Source organism: Bombina bombina, chromosome 7 (genome assembly GCF_027579735.1).
Source record: "Bombina bombina isolate aBomBom1 chromosome 7, aBomBom1.pri, whole genome shotgun sequence".
Classification (NCBI taxonomy): Eukaryota; Metazoa; Chordata; class Amphibia; order Anura; family Bombinatoridae; genus Bombina; species Bombina bombina.
In genome coordinates this window covers 499,020,009-499,039,170 of record NC_069505.1, presented here as the reverse complement: position 1 = coordinate 499,039,170, position 19,162 = coordinate 499,020,009, and the positions used below count along the sequence as shown (strand labels likewise).

The 19,162-nt window shown below is 38.3% G+C and overlaps 1 protein-coding gene across 1 annotated transcript in view; it reads left to right on the top strand.

Annotated features, from left to right (window-relative positions):
- Positions 1 to 19,162, top strand: part of LOC128666874 (cytochrome P450 2G1) — an 85,083-nt gene that overhangs the window by 46,499 nt on the left and 19,422 nt on the right. The window contains exons 4-5 of the mRNA XM_053721677.1: positions 2,559 to 2,719; positions 14,831 to 15,007. Coding sequence (XP_053577652.1) covers positions 2,559 to 2,719; positions 14,831 to 15,007 — 338 coding nt within the window. The remainder of the gene's footprint in view (positions 1 to 2,558; positions 2,720 to 14,830; positions 15,008 to 19,162) is intronic.

The window sequence follows — 19,162 nt, the reverse complement described above, 5'->3', positions numbered from 1 at the left end:
TTCTGAACCAAAAATGTCCCGGTTCCTAGGCTTTACATTCCTGCTTTTTAAATAAAGATAGAAAGAGAATGAAGAAAAAAATTGATAATAGGAGTAAATTAGGAAGTTGCTTAACCCCTTAATGACCATAGCACTTTTCCATTTTCTGTCCGTTTGGGACCAAGGCTATTTTTACATTTCTGCAGTGTTTGTGTTTAGCTGTAATTTTCCTCTTACTCATTTACTGTACCCACACATATTATATACCGTTTTTTCTCACCATTAAATGGACTTTCTAAAAATAACATTATTTTCATCATATCTTATAATTTACTATGGAAAAAATGGAAACAAAACACACTTTTTCTAACTTTGACCCCCAAAATCTGTTACACATCTACAACCACCAAAAAAACAACCATGCTAAATAGTTTCTAAATTTTGTCCTGAGTTTAGAAATACCCAATGTTTACATCTTCTTTGCTTTTTTTTCAAGTTATAGGGCAATAAGTACAAGTAGCACTTTGCTATTTCCAAACCATTTTGTTTTTCAAAATTAGCGCTAGTTACATTGGAACACTGATATCTTTCAGGAATCCCTGAATATCCCTTGACATGTATATATATTTTTTAAGAAGACATCCCAAAGTATTAATCTAGATCCATTTTGGTATATTTCATGCAACCATTTCACCTCCAAAAGCGATCAAATAAAAAAAATCGTTAACTTTTTCACACATTTTTTCACAAACTTTAGGTTTCTCCCTGAAATTATTTAAAAACACCTTTAGCTTTAGTGTAGTGTTGTAGACAACCCCGAGTATTTATCTAGGCCCATCTTGGTATATTTCATGCCACCATTTCCCCCGCCAAATGCAATCAAATAAAAAAAAACGTACATTTTTTCACTAACTTTAGGTTTCTCACTGAAATTATTTATGAACAGCTTGTGCAATGATGGCACAAATGGTTGTAAATGCTTCTCTGGGATCCCCTTTGTTCAGAAATAGCAGACATATATGGCTTTGGCGTTGCTTTTTGGTAATTAGAAGGCCGCTAAATGCCACTGAGCACCACACGTGTATTATGCCCAGCAGTGAAGGGGTTAATTAGGGAGCTTCTAGGGTTAATTTTAACTTTAGTGTAGTGTAGTAGACAACCCAAAGTATTGATCTAGGCCCATTTTGGCATATTTTATGCCACCATTTTACAGCAAAATGCGATCAAATAAAAAAAAAACGTTCACTTTTTCACAAACTTTTTCACAAACTTTTTCACAAACTTTTTCACAAACTTTAGGTTTCTCACTGAAATTATTTACAAACGGCTTGTGCAATTATGGCACAATGGTTGTAAATGCTTCTCTGGGATCCCCTTTGTTCAGAAATAGCAGACATATATGGCTTTGGCGTTGCTTTTTGGTAATTAGAAGGCCGCTAAATTCCGCTGCACATCACACGTGTATTATGCCCAGCAGTGAAGGAGTTAATTAGGTAGCTTGTAGGGAGCTTTGCAGGGTTGATTTTAGCTTTAGTGTAGAGATCAGCCTCCCACCGGACACATCAGACCCCCTAATCCCTCCCAAACAGCTCTCTTCCCTCCCCCACACCACAATTGTCCCCACCATCTTAAGTACTGGCAGAACGTCTGCCAGTATTAAAATAAAAGGTATCTTCATTTTTAAAAACATTTTATAGCATATTTACATATGCTGCTGTGTAGGATCCCCCCTTAGCCCCCAACCTCTCTGATCCCCCCCAAACAGCTCTCTAACCCTCCCCCTCTGCCTTATTGTGCGCCATCGATGTCCGGTGCAGAGAGGGCCACAGAGTGGCTCTCTCTGCATCGGATGGCCAAGGAAGGTTATTGCAGGGATGCCTCTATATCGAGGCATCCCTGCAATAACCGGAAAGCGGCTGGAAGCAAACAGGATTGCTTCCACCACTTTCCAGACTGACGACATACAGGGTACGTCCTTGTCGTTAACTGCACGTCGTCAGTCGTTAAGGGGTTAAAATTGTCTGGTCTATCTGAATCATGAAACAAAAAAATTGGGTTTAGTATCCCTTTAGTAGCAAACCAATTTACAAAATACAGTGACAGTGTTTTGTAAATCAAACTAGTACATTATACTTTTTGGGGTATAGTTAAATAACAAAAGGGGGGGCTCCTCTGCCTTAAAAAGCCCCAGTCCTAATTTTGGTCCCAGTGAGACCATACATTAAACTGTATTTATCTGTGTGCTAGCATACGTTTATGACTTGTATAAGAAATTTTCATGTTGACACTACCAACAATAATTGCTGTTAATATTACGGGGGCTCTTTTACCTATAGTTGCAAAAAATCAGTAATGTTAGTATCAGGAAATCTAACACGTTTTTGTTAAAAAATATCTGCTTTATCTGTAATACCTTGGGTAACAAAAAATAAATAACTTTCTTTTGCATTTTGACTGATATTTTGCCTAAAATCGAATTACATTACATATTGTCCATAACCCTTTTTTTTAGTTGTCCTATTGATTTACATTGACAGATGTATATAAATATTGTTGAACTTTTTTTTAATTTTTTTTAGGGTCACCAGTTAATCCATCTAAAATGTTTGTGATTTCCGTAGCCAAGGTATTTCTCTCTATTATTTTTGGAAGCAGCCTTGAATGCAAGGACGAGAGATTATTAAAGCTTCTCAGCTTAGTGGAGGAGACTTTCAGTCTTATGAGTTCAACTTGGGGACAGGTAACAATGCAAATAAATGAGTCAATTATGCATTAGAGAGTAAGATTAAACATATATGTTAAGGAAAAAAACCCTATTGAGAGAATAGGGAAAAGTATGCTCTTTCTACACATAAAGTATATATTTTTCCACTTAAAATTTAACTTTTACTAGTTATAGTTACATTGAGGGTAAACTTTGATGAATGAAAGTCCGTTTTTTAAAAATACTATTAAAAACAGGGGCACTTTCATTCATCAAAGTTTACAAAGCAGCCGTTTTGACAGCCAGAGCAGCTTCCCCCTCCTGGAAATCCTCTCTTCACACGTCAGCAATGACTAATCCGGCTTCCTCCAATCACAGCATGGCCTCAGGCAATAACCACCCTGGGGGGAAAGCTGTGATTGGAGGAAGCCAGATTAGTCATTGCTGACGTGTGAAGAGAGGATTTCCAGGAGGGGAAAACTGCTGTAGCTGTGAAAAGAAAAAAAGGTAATTTTTTTAATCAAAACGTCTGCTTTGTAAACTTTGATGAATGAAAGTGCCCTTGTTTTTAATAGTATTTTAAAAAAACAGGCTTTCATTCACCAAAGTTTACCTTCACTTTAAAAAAGGCAGCAAAAATAAAAGTTGTATCTAGTGTGCCAGAAAAATAGTTAAAAACACAACTCTGTATAAAGTACTTCAATGTTGCTGATTTTAGGTTATCTATCACATATGAGGAGGAAGGTAAAAGCAACAATATTAGGTAAATGTAAGAGCCTCTTTTTAGGAACTATGTCCTGTATTGCCTTATATATGGGTAGATAAGCCACTTTTTTTACACTACATATGCTATATATCCCTTCCCCATCCTTCTTACAATATGCCCCAAATATTACAACAAATGTTACGACAGCAAATAAAAATATCAATTAGTAGATAGTCTAAAATGAACAGAATGCAATTAAAATAAACACGAAGCCCCTGACGCGGTCGCATTTCACTTATACGCTTCCTCAGAGGGGTGTATACAGGTACAAATCCTCAAATACAGAATTCCAAAATAAAGAATTATTCTGAAAACCAGCTCACTCGCTTTCAGTAATTGACGGTCCCTTCTCTCACGCGATTAGTCACGCGAGAGAAGGGGCGGGCATTACACGCTTACTTGAGCGTGTAATCATACATACGGGCAGTGGATAAAAATATGTTATTTTTTTTATACTTGGTGAATAAATTATTTTATACTATTTGGTTTGTTTTTTGTTTTCTAAAATGCAAATACTAGTCTATATTTATTAAAGCAACTGTTACTTTATTTACAGCACTGTATTTTCTCTCTGATGAAGCTATGTAAACAAAAGTACTAAAAATGATATAAAACTACTTATTGTATTATGACATTGCCTAATTGACATAAGAAATTGTTTTTTACACTTGGTGGGCCATTTATTTAAGCAGCGGATGCTGCTTCGGAGCCCCATCATTTCAGGTCCACTTGAAACGGAAGTTAAGAAGCAGCACTCGTAACTTGGCCACCTTTTAGGTGGCGGACTGAAATCATCCCGATCCGATTGGGATGATTGACGGCCCCTGCTAGCGGCCAATTGGCCACCAGTGAGCAGGGGTCAGCATTGAAGCATTTCACCAGAAATGCTTGGGCAATGTTAAATGCCGACAGCATATGCTGTCGGCATTTAGCGAGGTCAAGTAGACATGTTTCGCAACAGAGAATCGTGTCTGCTCGACCTTTGTTAAATTTACCCCAAGGTCTTATCAACTCTCCTGACCTAGACCTGACTTAGACTACATGATCCCAACCTCTTGCTGTTAAAATATACACAGGCTAGGTTATCTAAAGAGAATAAAGAAAATACATTTGCTCAAATTGTAAGGCTGTCACTTCCAGGAACCTTTATCACACTGTGGTCTAAGATGGGAATCTCCAATTTAATTTAACCTTCTACAACAAGATCACAGAATCCCTGTTGTAATGAAGACAGTGGGTCTACAGATAATACATATATAAGAAGGGTTACAGGAACTAGTTAATTTTCACACGTGTGTATCTATAAACAAGAGAAACTCTCTGAAATTATTGATACACAATTATGTCTGGGAGAAATTTGCTTACTCATATAGGCATATACATTTGTGATTTTATATGAAATTACTTATGTATGAAATATTCTTAAAGTTAATATACATAAGTACTGTATACACCAAGCTTCACCCCTCCATGTGACTACACTCTTACTACACTCTTACACCTCACCCTACCCCCATGTAATTGCACTCTTACACCTCGCCATACCCCCATGTAACTGCACTCTTACACCTAGCTTACCCCCATGTAACTGCACTCTTACACCTAGTTTCCCCCCATGTAACTGCACTCTTACACCTAGTTTCCCCCCATGTAACTGCACTTTTACACCTAGCTTACCCCCATGTAACTGCACTCTTATACCTAGCTTACCCCCATGTAACTGCACTCTTACACCTAGTTTCCCCCATGTAACTGCACTCTTACACCTAGCTTACCCCCATGTCTCTGCACTCTTACACCTAGTTTCCCCATGTAACTGCACTCTTACACCTAGCTTACCCCCATGTAACTGCACTCTTACACCTAGTTTCCCCCATGTAACTGCACTCTTACACCTAGTTTCCCCCATGTAACTGCACTCTTACACCTAGTTTCCCTCCATGTAACTGCACTCTTACACCTAGCTTACCCCCATGTAACTTGCACACTTACACCTAGCTTACCCCCATGTCTCTGCACTCTTACACCTAGTTTCCCCCATGTAACTGCACTATTACACATAGCTTACCCCCATGTAACTGCACTCTTACACCTCGCTCTACCACTTTATAGCTGCACTTTGATATCTAACTCACCAGGTTGGCAAAAGCATAGACCTATGAGAGCTGTTGACCACACCCTGAATGTTTTTCACTGGATGATTAAGGATGGAGGGAGGAAAAAAAGTTCTACACTGTAAAAAAAAAGAGAGAGGCATTCACTTTTAGTGATACAGAGGCATTCAATTTCTGTGATATACATACATTTACTCTTTGTGGAGACACAGTCTTTTGACTATGTTTGACACAGTCTTGTTGGAACACTCTTGTGGAAAGAGAGAGAGAGCCCTGGGCTATCCCTTTTCTTGCTATATAGTGGAATATCCTCCTGTATGACAGGGGAACTCTGGGTGTAGACAATCTCAAATCTTGCTATCTATTAATGTATAATAGACAATAGTGTAATATCTGAGGTTATTGTGATTTAAAAGTGTATTTTATATTTATAATTTAATATCTTATAAAACAGTATCTTCTAGATAATAGTTATATTTGCATTTAGTTAATTTAAAACTATTGATTAAGCATTGTATAGTTATTACAAAGGTAACTACTATAGTAACTACAGCTGAATTATTTTAATATAATTTATGTTGAAATATTTATTTATTAGAGTCAAAGAATTCAGTATATAACATAGCAACTGTTACTATACATGCTTCTACATGAGACAAGAGCCAACAATAATCAAAAGACAATTATACAAACCAGAAGCTCTTACATCATCTCCTATCCGTACATGTAAGATTGTACACTGAAATTCTACAATAGGTAACCTGTTGATCAACACATTCCCTGAAAGATTTTTATTTTGTTTTGTAATAACACATTCCATGGAACAAAACCAAAGTTCCAAAACAAACAAAACAATTCTGTGGCACGTAATGGTGGGCACTGCACCAGTTTCTAATTCTGCCCAGTCTCTTCTCTCCCCTAGGAGCTAATGAGCCTTAACAAGTGTGTCCAGACTATCGAAAATGGGTAGTACTCTTATTCGTCAAAAACCTCTCCCTACCGTATGACCTGACTGTCAACACACTACTCTATCTTATCGCTTTGTACATTGTCCAGTAGAACCATATTGTAGTAAAATGCTCCCTGGTCCCCTGAATTTTGGCCGCTATCTCTGACATAGTGTATATGTGTTCAACCTTATCTAGTACCTCGGCCCAGGCTGGTGCTCCCGTCTTCCAATGTCCTGCTATACAGATCCTAGTTGCAGTACACAGGGTCCGTATGAACGTGTTGGTCACTTTATTATATGGCTTAAGTCTGTGATTTAGGAGTGTCAGTGTTATTGACTCCCCCAAAACCTCACTCAGAAGCCCCATGAGCCGCTCCCAGGTAGATTTAATCACTTGGCACTCCCACCACATGTGGATATATGTCACCCTAGTCCCACATCCCCTATAGCATTGATTGGAACCGTTTGGGATAAAATGGCATGTCCTCGCTGGGGTAAGATACCACCTAAACAACGTCTTCATGCAATTTTCTCTGAGATCCGCACTGATTAGTCCCTTACTCGAGTCAAATAGAATCATATCCCATTTATCTCTGGGGAGGTCAAGTCCTGAGTCCTGCTCCCATTTAGATACTATGGTTGAGTGAGTTGTGGTTTTAGCTCCCTGTAGGGCCAGATATATTATCGAGATGAGTTTCCTCAATCTAACTGGGTAACTACAGATGCGTTCTAGTGTAGTGGGTGTCTGTGAAGCCCAAGGGGAACAATATTTCTGCATGGCAGAGAAAACCTGTAGGTAGAGAAACCAGTGTAGTTTCAGTGGCCGGATAGTGTCTTGGATTTTTGAGTATGTCCGTATGTGGTTTCCCTCCAGAAAGTCAGCTACTCTATAAAGACCCTTATTGTCCACTTCCCCACCTGTGTGCATAGTTCTGGGTGTAGTAAAAGCCTAAGTGGTCTGGCCCTAGAATTCACATGTATCAACTTCAGAGGTCCTGTAAGTAGTTTCCAGCCCCTAACTGTGTCCACTGCGGCCTGAATCCTGTAAGAATGACTGTCCACTGTGTGGTCCCAATCCCATATTATGTCTTCAGGATATTCATAACCCCTTAGATCTGCCTCAAGTCTGGTCCACAAAATATTGCAATCATTCCTACCTAGTAGAGAGTCCTGAGCCAACCTAGCCCCATTATAGTAGTCAATAAGGTTCGGGAGACCTACACCTCCTAATCGTCTGTGTCTATAGTTAGTATGTCTGAGGCTATCCTCCCCCTTCTATCCCCCCTCAAGTAACTGTTTAGGGAAGCTTGTAGTTTCTGTAGCTCCGATTTCGGTACAGCTATCGGAAGTGCCCTAATAGTCTTGGGAGAATATTCATTTTAATCCCCGACAGCCTCCCCTACCATGAGAATTTGTGGGGTTTCCACTTCTTCAAGTCTCTATTAATGGCATTTTAAAGTGGGACATAGTTTACGCCGTGAAGATGGCAGTGTGAATCTGATAATTTGATACCCAGGTAGGTGATAGACTTATTAGCCCAGGTAAACTCAAAGTTGGCCTCAATCAATTTTTTTAGTCTGTGGTGGTATGTTCAGGGGCAATGCCTCACACTTGTCTAAGTTAATTTTGTAGCCCGAAACAAGGGAGAAATCCTGAAGGGACTTATAGAGGTTGGTCAAAGATATCAGGGGTCTAGTCAGATTCAACAGAACATCATCAGTGAAAAGCGATAATTTATATTCTGAATCCTTAACAACCACCCCTGAGATATCCGGGTTATTTCTTATACTTGCCGCCAATGGCTCCATGCACATGGCAAAGAGAACTGGTGATAGGGGAATCCCTGACGGGTACCATTTAGCACATCTTTAGTCTTGGATTGAAACCCCGCTGCTCTAATGACTGCTGTTGGAGTAGAATATAGCCCTCTTATATCCTTGACAAATGCCCCCCCCCCCGAAACCCATCTCCGTCAGAACTGAGATAATATACCCCCAGTCAATTCTATCAAACGCCTTCTCCGCATCCAAAGAAAGGAGCAGAGAAGGCATTCCTCTTCCCTTCAAATAATCAATCAGAGACACCGTCCTCCTTACATTTTCTGTGGCCTCCCTATCCAAAATAAAGCCCACCTGATCCGGGTGGACCAGTTTTGGGAGCTATCTTCTTGAGCCTATTAGCCAGAATTTTAGTGAGAATTTTAACATCCTGGTTTATCAGAGATATAGGCCTATAGTTCTGACATCTCTCGGGGTTCTTATCAGCCTTAGGGATGACCACAATTTTGGTGCTCAACATCACCGATGGGATAGCCCTTCCCTGCATGACATCATTGCAAAATTTCTGTAAGTGGGGTACTAAATCTGCTTTGAACATTTTGTAATACTTTCCAGGGAAGCCATCAGGTCCCGGGGCTTTGCCTGCCTTCAGATCTTTGAGATCCAGAAGAATCTTCCCCCCCCTGTGATGTCCGCATTTAATTCATCACTATCCTGCTTGCTTATTTTATTAAGGGAAGCATTTGCCAATAATTTATCAAGGAGATCTTGTGTATTAGGGGTATGTTCCACTTTTTTGCCATCATAAAGAGTAGTGTAGTAATCTGCGAAAGTATCAGCTATCTCTTGGGGCTCAGATGTGCATGTACCGTCCAATTTCAATATTATAGGGATAGAGAAGCTCTGAACCTTCTACCTTATTTTATGCGCTAAGTATCTATCAGGCTTGTTGGAGTATATAAAATAATGAGCCTTCAATTTCTGTATAGCTCTGATCGAATTAGAGTCTAGAATATGTGCCAATGTCTTTCTTTTTAGTTGAAGTATTTTAAAAGTAGCTACTGATAGTGTCTGTTGATGACTCTTCTCCAAATCCCTAATTTCCGTCTGTAGTGCGTTTATTTTCTCTGTGTGTTGCTTAATATATCTCGCTTTTTCTTTAATTAACAAGCCTTTAAGGTATGGTTTATGTGCCACCCAAGTGTTAAGGGAGTTAGTGGTTGTCACCGCATTCAAGGCCCTGTATTCTCTGATCATCCTAGAAAAAGTCTGTTGACTTTGAGGAGGTCCTAGAACCGTCGGATCAAAAGTCCATGAGCGCTGCCTATGAATGTTGATAATACCCCTCAGTTCTAATTGTATGAGTGAATAGTCTGACCACACACATGGCTGTATAGACGATGATATAACATTTCGTATCAATGTTTGGCTCACAAAAATATAATCCAACCTAGAGTATGTTCTATGTGCATATGAGTAGAATGAATAATCAAGTGTCGCACCATATTTAGCCTCCCATGTGTCCAGTAAGTTATGCATAGCTAAGGAGTCCCTGATGGCCCTTGCGATAGAATTGTGTCTATATTGTTTGTTAGTTAAATTTACTGTCGCTGTGTTCCTAAGTGGGGCTAGTGAGATATTAAAATCCCCGGCTAAGATGATTCGGGAATGGGACCATTGTGTCAGGAGGTGTACGATTTTCTTAAAGAATATGTCCTGTTTCTCATTTGGTGCATACACATTACATATGGTAACTGGGGTAGTTTGAATGCACCCTCTAACTATAAGAAACCTCCCATTGGGATCTGTGATCACTTCCTCAGTGTGAAACTGTAGTGATTGATGAATGAGAATGGAAATCCCCCTTATTGTTTTTATCCGTTGTTGAGTGATACTGCAGGGGAAACTGTTTCGACCAATATTTAGGGATAACTGTACTTGTGAAGTGGGTCTCTTGTAGAAGTATGAGGTTTGCCCTAGCTCTCGAGTACTGAGTGAGTGCTGTTTTACGCTTCACATCTGTATTGAGGCCTCACATTGTGTGAGATAATCCTAATACTCTTAGCCATCGGTCAGGTCCTACCTATCTGGCTGTCAACTATACCCTTACGTTTCCATCTGGTGTAGTGCCTAGTACCACAGTGATAAACAAATTAAACAATTCAACCCTGTAAATTTAAAAGCAAGGACAGAGCCTGAGCCTGGTGCCCATGTCCTGCTAGTAAGCATTTCTAAACAGTATCTTACCTTACATGCATAACAACAATCGTGTAATTGAAATTTTTATACGAAAATATACAGTTTGAGATCAAGGGAGCTATATACATCTTAAGGGTCTAGAAGTATCACAATCCCTTTTATTAGGACACATAGTCCCCACCACTCCCCTTAGCCCCAAAGTCATATATTTGTCCTCAGGTAACCTATGTGGCTTAATGTCCCAGCGAATATCCAAATTCCAGACTTTCCGAAACCTTCTCTTCTCTCTCCTTACATCCATTACTACCCCCCCAGAGATTACAGTCCCTTAGACCCATACCAACTTAGCCTTGTAACTGACAGTAATGTTCTCATACTCATCTGAATCTTGTTGATCCGTGGTAGGTAGAGGCCCTAGGTCAGGAAGAGACCCCAGGTATTTAGTTCCACAGCTCAGCCATGAAGGAACTCAGGTCTTTTGCTTCTTTTTGGTATTCTTCAGCCAGCTTGGTCTCTGTGTTAAGGAGCGGGCCCTACCATGATCTGTGCTACTTGACTAATTCTGGTCAGAAGGCATCCGAGGGGCCTCCAGGCTCAAGTGCTCACAGACATCCGGGATGTCCAGAGCCTTACCTTATGGTGAATGTAGTTCCATTTTATGGCAAATGATCAGTGCAAAGGAAAACCCCATCCGTAATTGATATAATTTTTCCGTAGCAATAGTGTGAGAGGTCTTATGGCACTTCTCCTCTGTAATGTCTGTACACATAAATCCTGGAAGAACTGGATCACCGACCCCTGAAACTTGAAGGTCTGGTTCTTCCTAGAGGCCGCCAAAACAGCCTCATTCTCCTTAAAGCAAAACATGCGTACTATAACATCCCTGGGTGGGGCATCCCCCTTAGTCTTAGCCCTGAGAGCCCGATGAGCCCTTTACATCTGAAAGCAGACTTCCTCTGTGTGTCCTGTAATAGCCTGAAACAGTTGAGACAGATAACGGTCTAGCTCTTCTGGGGCCACTGACTCAGGGATTCCCTTCAGCCGTATAGTGCACCTAGGGCTGCAATTTTCTATATCCTCCATTCTGTCGTGGATCAGTTCTAGCTCTTGCCTCTGAGCCTCCACCTTCTGAGACATAGAGTTAAACCCCTCCAGCACCGTAGTTTCACCATCTTCGTAGGTGGAGACCCTATTGCCCAGATCCTGTATGTCTTGTTTAATGTCTGCCAAACTACTTGTGATTGAATTTTGCATAGCATCCATCTTCTCCCAAAGCTTATTTAAAGTATTAGAGATGTCTTGTTTGGAGACTAACAGCTTTAGTCACTGGAGTCTGATCCGCTTGGGAGTCTGACATATTGGTATCTGAATCTGCCTCCTCCTCAATCTCTGCATTTTGGGCTGTTGTAGCTTATCCCCCTTCACCTGCCTAAAGAAGTGGTGCATGGCAGTAGCTTTGCCTCCCTGAGGGGCCTTAGCAGGCTTCCTGGCAGACATAATATTGAGCTGTATATAAGCATACCCCTTTGTAGATCCGGTGTCCTCTATCTCTTATCGGAGCTTCACAACCCGGTAATAGTGGCCATCTAAATGACCGCGTGGTTCCCAAGATGGCCGCCGCACCCGATGCTGAGGGAGATTCCGGGAGGTGTATATCCACCCCGCTTCACTCCGGACTCGGTCTTGCTGCTGCTCTCCGGGCTATGAGCCCCAGGACATATTCCCCCCCCTTTGATGGGCTCTGATAGCAAAATGAGGTTTGCTGGTCCCCTTAATCTCGACTTTACGCGGAGCTGCAATAAAGCTGCTATAAACTATGTCTCACTCCATGGCCCTCCAGGCTCCGCCTCCTTTTAATATACTTTAAAGCATCTTTAAGCATTATGTTTTATTTTAATCTCTTCCTATTCATTGATTAATTCTATTAGACCTATTGAATTTTAGTTAAGATTTTTATTGAAATATTTGGCCTATATTCGCTAGCCAAGCGTTGTTAAGTAAGCCATATTTTAGATTATTTGGTTGATGGTACCGGCTAGTTATAAATTGTTCTAGTAAATTTCATTTGTGATATATGATATTTAAGGTTAATTTCTAAATAATATTGTGTCCATATCCAGGGTAACAAACAATTAAATTGAATATTAATTAATTTCAATATTTCTATAGCTTACTTTATATTTTAATATTGTAATAAATCAGTTATATATTTATACCTAATTGATACTCCTGATTACTGCATAAATATAGTCGCTGTTTCTATAGTCTTCACCTATCAGAATTTAGGAACATATTTTAATTGGGATTAAATATTAATTTTAAATAATAATTTTATTGTCAATTATTACTGAACATCTCAACATTATTATTTTGAAGTACACTGCTGAAATTACACAATATTATTTTGGAGGTACTGCTGACGATAATCTTATTATTATTTATTAATATTCATATAATACCCTAATATTTAATTGGAATACACAGCTGAGATATTCCATAAAACTAAATTTTTTATTGGGGGCACGGCTTAATAGTTTTATGCACATCCTTATTTTAAACAGTGTGCCATTAATAATTAAGTGATAAACATATTTCGGTGTAACTATTAATGTATATGATACTCTTGACTTTAACACCATGCAAATTGTAGATACAATTTCATTCAATTTCCTTACATCTGTAAACAAAGGCCTCCATTTATCAAGCTGCGTATGCATCTTTGGAGGCTCTTTGCTTACAGGCTCACATGAACGAGCCTACAGCTGATAGTTAGGAAGCAGTGTTCATCACACTGCCACATGCCAGCTCTTTGCCACCAATCAGCAAGTGCTACCCAGGTGTTAAACCAAAAATGGGCCAGCATACAAGCTTACATTCCTGCTTTTTCAAAAAAGATACCAAGAGAACGAAGAAAAATCGATAATAGGAGTAAATTAGAAAGTTGCTTAAAATTGCATGCTCTATCTGAATCATGAAAGGACATTTTTGGGTTTTGTGTCCCTTTAACCCCTTAACGACCAAGGACGTACAGGGTACGTCCTACAAAAACTGTCAGTCAAGGACCAAGGACGTACCCTGTGCGTCCTCAGGGGTTTCAATCGGTGGAAGCGATCGTGATCGCTTCTAGATGCTTTCAAGGTATTGCAGTGATGCATCGATATTGAGGCATCACGGCAATACCTTTTTTTTTACCCACCGATGCAAAGAGAGACACTCTGTGGCCCTCTCTGCATCGTCCAGCAATGGTGCCAATTATTGGTGGGTGGGAGCCATAGCAGGGTGGTGGGTGGTCGGCCACTTCCTGATCCAGTGCGCACAGGTGGTTGGGAGCGCACGGGTGGCTGGTGTGTGCGCGCGCACTAGTACTTTAAAATCATTTACATTATAGGTGATGGGATGGAGGGAGAGGGAAAGGGGGAGTTAAAATGGCGGTGACAATTGTGATGTGGGGGAGGGAAGAGAGCTGTTTGAGGGGGTTCAAGGATGGATCAGGGGGTGGGATATGTCAGGTGGGAGACTGATCTCTACACTAAAGCTAAACATTATCCTTACAAGCTACCTAATTAATCCTTTGACTTCTGGGCATAATACAAGTGTGGTGCACAGCGGCCTTCTAATTACCAAAAAGCAACGCCAAAGCCATATATGTCTGCTATTTCTGAACAAAGGGGATATCAGAGAAGCATTTACAACCATTTATGCCATAATTGCACAAGCTGTTTGTAAATAATTTCAGTGAGAAACCTAAAGTTTGTGATAAAGTTAACTATTTTTTTTATTTGATCGCATTTGGTGGTGAAATGGTGGCATTAAATATACCAAAATGGACTTAGATCAATACTTTGGGTTGTCTACTAAAAAAAATATATACATGTCAAGGGATATTAACTATTGCTAATCTTGTGGGAAAAAGATGGTTTGGAACTTGCAAAGTGTAAACATTGGGTAATATAAAAACTGATTAGCATGGTTTTTTTGTTGGTGGTGGTTGTAGATTTTGGAGGTCAAAGTTAGAAAAAGTGTGTTTTTTCCATTTTTTTATCATATTTTATATATTTTTTATAGTTAATTATAAGATATGATGAAAATATCTTTAGAAAGTCCACTTAATGGCAAGAAAAATTGTATGTGTGGGTACAGTAAATGAGTAAGAGGAAGATTACAGCTAAGCACAAACACTGCAGAAATGTAAAAATAGCCCTGGTCCCAAACCCCAAACGGTAAGAAAATTGAAAAGTGCTGTGGTCACTAAGGGGTTAAATACGGGTAGTGTATTGCTGCCAACATTTTTTATACGGCTATTTCATATTTGAATGCTAAATTAACTCTGTGTTGTTGCAGTTGGAGGACACCATTCCTGGACTAATGAAATACATTCCAGGGCCACACCAAAAGATCGTTAACGTATCTGAAGAACTGATTGGCTATATACAAGACAGAGTGTTGGTCAACCAGAAATCACTAGATCCTGATGACCCAAGAGATTTTATTGATTGTTTTCTTATCAAGATGGAGCAGGTTGGTAAAAATCTAGATATTTTGCCAAGTATTATGGGGATTTACATTGAAAAATAAGGGGCGCCATATTGAAATATATCAACCAATATGAGGAACTATAGGGAAAGGTTTTGTGATACAACAGCAGTAGATACAAGGAAGGGTTATAGTGATGATAGGGTTTTATTGGAAAAAAAAATAAGGGATATTTAGGAATCAACAAAATTTCAAACAGGAAGTTGACAAACTGTACAGAAATTACACACACACCAAGAAAAAACACTCATACACAAACACACACACTGAAATTACACACAAACTCTCACACACACACACCTCTGTGATTACCTTATATCTAAGCCTCGGCAGACTGCCCCTTATCTCAGTTCTTTTGACAGACTTGCATTTTAGCCCATCAGTGCTGACTCATAAATAACTCCACGGGATTGAGCACTATGTTATCTATATGACACACATGATCTAGTGCTGTCTAACTGTGAAAAACAGATATATAAGAAACTGCGCCTGGAATCTGATCTTAAAGCTCCTTCACAGGTAATCTTCCCTATAATTACCGTATACAATTACAAAGTGACAAAACAATATGGAGTATGTCAAGAAAACAAAGTAAACACTACAATAGGGATTTTTAATTTGAGCAGTAAAACACTGACAAAAGATGAAGAAAAAGTGTTACAATTAGGTCTAAGCTTCGCCCCTACAGCCAAAATGAATAAATTCAACACACATATACACATCAGTCAATTCGTTCGAAAACTAACCTTAAAAAGGTTCTTTGCAAAAAACCCAATCGAAAGACAATTAACTTCAAATAGAATAACCACAATAACCCCAGAAACAATAACCCCAGAAATAAAACATACAAATTTCAAATTGAAATCAAAATTTTACCCAACTAATGAAAAAGGGAGAAACCTCGAGCTTTTTGAAAAATTTGTACAAAATGATATTGCAAAATTAAAACATAGTAAATATAGACCAAGAAACCTGTCTAAAAAAGAAAATACAATAATACAAAACCTACAAAAAGATAAAGAACTGACAATTAAGGCTGCGGATAAGGGAGGAGGCATAGTTCTTTTAGACACAACAAGTTACATCAATGAGGCCAACAGACTCCTCGGAGATATAGATACCTATCAAGAAATTAAAATGGATCCAACAAAAAAGTTTCAAAATAAACTAACAAATTTACTAAAAGAAGCCCAAAGTAAGAATATAATTCATAAAAAGGAATTTGAGTTTCTCTGTCCCAAATACCCGAAAATACCTGTATTCTATTACCTGCCAAAACTACATAAAGATCTCACAAATCCACCTGGTAGGCCCATAATATCTGGAATAGGGTCTATAACTGCAAACTTATCACAATACATCGACAATTTCTTGCAAAAATATGTAAAATCTCTACCTTCCTACCTTAAAGACACCACGGACATATTACAACTCCTTAATAATCTAGAATGGAAAGAGAACTATCTGATTGGCACGTGTGATGTTTCATCTTTATACACGAGCATTCAACATCATCTAGGCACAAAAGCAGCAGAAATGTACATGACTAGGGATAAAACACTAAATCAAGAACAAAAAGAATTTATAATTAAAGGTGTTAATTTTATTTTGAATCAGAATTATTTTTCTTTTAACAAAAAATTCTATCTTCAAACAAGAGGAACCGCTATGGGCACAAGATTTGCGCCGAGCTATGCAAATTTATTCCTGGGAAAATGGGAAGAAGAATTTATATCCCAACATGAGCTCGGCGCAAATCTCGTGCTCTATAAGCGGTACATTGATGACATCATCTTTGTATGGAAAGGGACATCTATAGAGTTAAACAAATTCATTTTAGATATGAACAAGAATGATATAGGAATTAATTTCACACATATCACCAGTAAAGAAAAAATAACATTCCTAGATCTGGATATTGAAATTATAGAAAGAGAAATAATCACTAAAACACACTTCAAAAAAGTAGACGCAAACAACCTAATACATTTCTATAGCTGCCATTTAAATAAATGGAAGGAAAATATCCCCAAAGGTCAGTACCTCAGGATAAAGCGTAATTGCACAAAAACGTCAGATTATCTAGAACAAATTGAGATACGTGAGAAAAAATTCACTGACAGAGGATATAATATAGAGACAATAAGAAAGGCAAAGGAACAAGTAGATCAAAAAGAGAGAAAAAGTCTACTTACATATAAAAATACAAACTCTGATAGAATGGACAATAAAGAAGAGAAGGAGAATAAATACAATATTGCACTAATAACTGATTACAATTGTGATCACTACATTTTACAAAAAATATTGAAAAAACACTGGCATCTAGTCCAAACAGATCCCCTCATAGGTGAAAAAATGACAGATAATCCAAAAATAATTTTCAAAAAAGCAAAACATTTCAAAAAAATACTAGCTCCCAGTGAGTTCAGACAGATTAAAATGAATCCCATATTAGAAAAAGATTTACTAGGCAATAAACTAGCCGGTTTCTACCCCTGTTTTGGCTGTAGGTCTTGCAAATTCAGTAGCAAGCGTAAGAATATTAAATCCAATAAAAATGGTTTAATACATCACATAAAAGAAACCATAAGATGTCAGGATAAGGGTGTCATCTACATTATACAATGCACATGTAATTTACAATATATAGGGGAGACCACAAGGACCCTAAGGGAGCGCATATGCGAGCATTTATCATGCATAGACAGAGGAAACCTAGAAACACACCTATACACCCACTTTAGGGAAATACATAATAATAATCTAAAAAATTTCAGTTTTTGGGGCATAAAAAAGCTCAAACCCGAATGGAGAAAAATTGCTAAGAACAGAAGCAGAGCTAATTTACAACATGCAAACCCTCTACCCTGCGGGATTAAACTCAGAATTAGATTTATCCCCGTTTCTTTTGTCATAAACAAAAATTAATTAGTAGAATACATGAAAATATAGTACATTATAGATTAAACTTTTTTAATAAAAAAGTCTCCAAATCTCTGAAATATTCTAAACTTTATGAATAAGAAGTCATCTATGAAGAGTTGAACAAATTGATAAGGAAATAAAAACATATTATGAAAAAGTGGAGAAATATAGAAAATAATATGCCTCTATATAAACATATATGCAATAATATAAAAAATAATATGCTACACAGGTCAATAATAGAACAAAATAACTCTGTTTAAAAATTCATATATGTTGAAATTCATACAAAGAATAATAAATTAGAAGTGAAATATTCGTTTAAAATAGATCGTTAATTCTTCCACATATATACAAAAAGTTTAGTACAATAGAAACGAATATAGGTATTTTCATGATATGAAATAGAAGGTTGATAATTCCACCGTAGGATAAGAATTCCAAAATTTAGATATTGTTGAAAAAGCCAAATATATCAGATACAGAAAGATTTTATAGATTAACAAAGAAAAAAGTAAAAATATTCCACCTTATACAAAGTCGCAAACATGGGATATCTAAAGCTCATATAAAGTAACAAAGAAAGAAGCAAAAAGATTCCACCTTAAAGAAATCAGAGAAATCCACCTTTTTAAAGACACCTATCAGAACAGAATACCTATCAACCAATAGAAATGGAAGGAGGGCTTTTTAAAATGCCGGTGTAACAACTAACATCATCCGTCTTGATAAAGCCTATTGGCGAAACGCGTAGACATTCTCTACACTACAAAGAACTGGACACCCATTAAACTTACCCCACTTTGAAAGAAGCAGAGGGAAAGAAAGTTTAAAAACAAACGGCCGTTTGTGAATTCAAGTCCGAGTTCTCACACACGCGCTGGAGGCGTGCATCACAAGTACCTGTCTCAGGAGGCTGCCCGGGAAACACAGAAGCCAAACTGCAGGGGTAAAAGTTGCTTCAAGCCGACAGCATAAAAGAAACCCATACACGCAGGAGCGTGGTCCAGGTTTCGATACCAAAGAGCGTGGTCCAGGTTTTGATACCAAAGAAACTTGCTTTATGCAAAGAGGAAAGGCAGAAAACATATACCGGTAAGAAACAACTTGATTCCATCAGACACAGATGTGTCAGAAGACCCGGTAAGCCCATCCTTATACATAAATAGAACTATCTATATTACAGCCAAGTCTACAAGTTATAAAAAACAT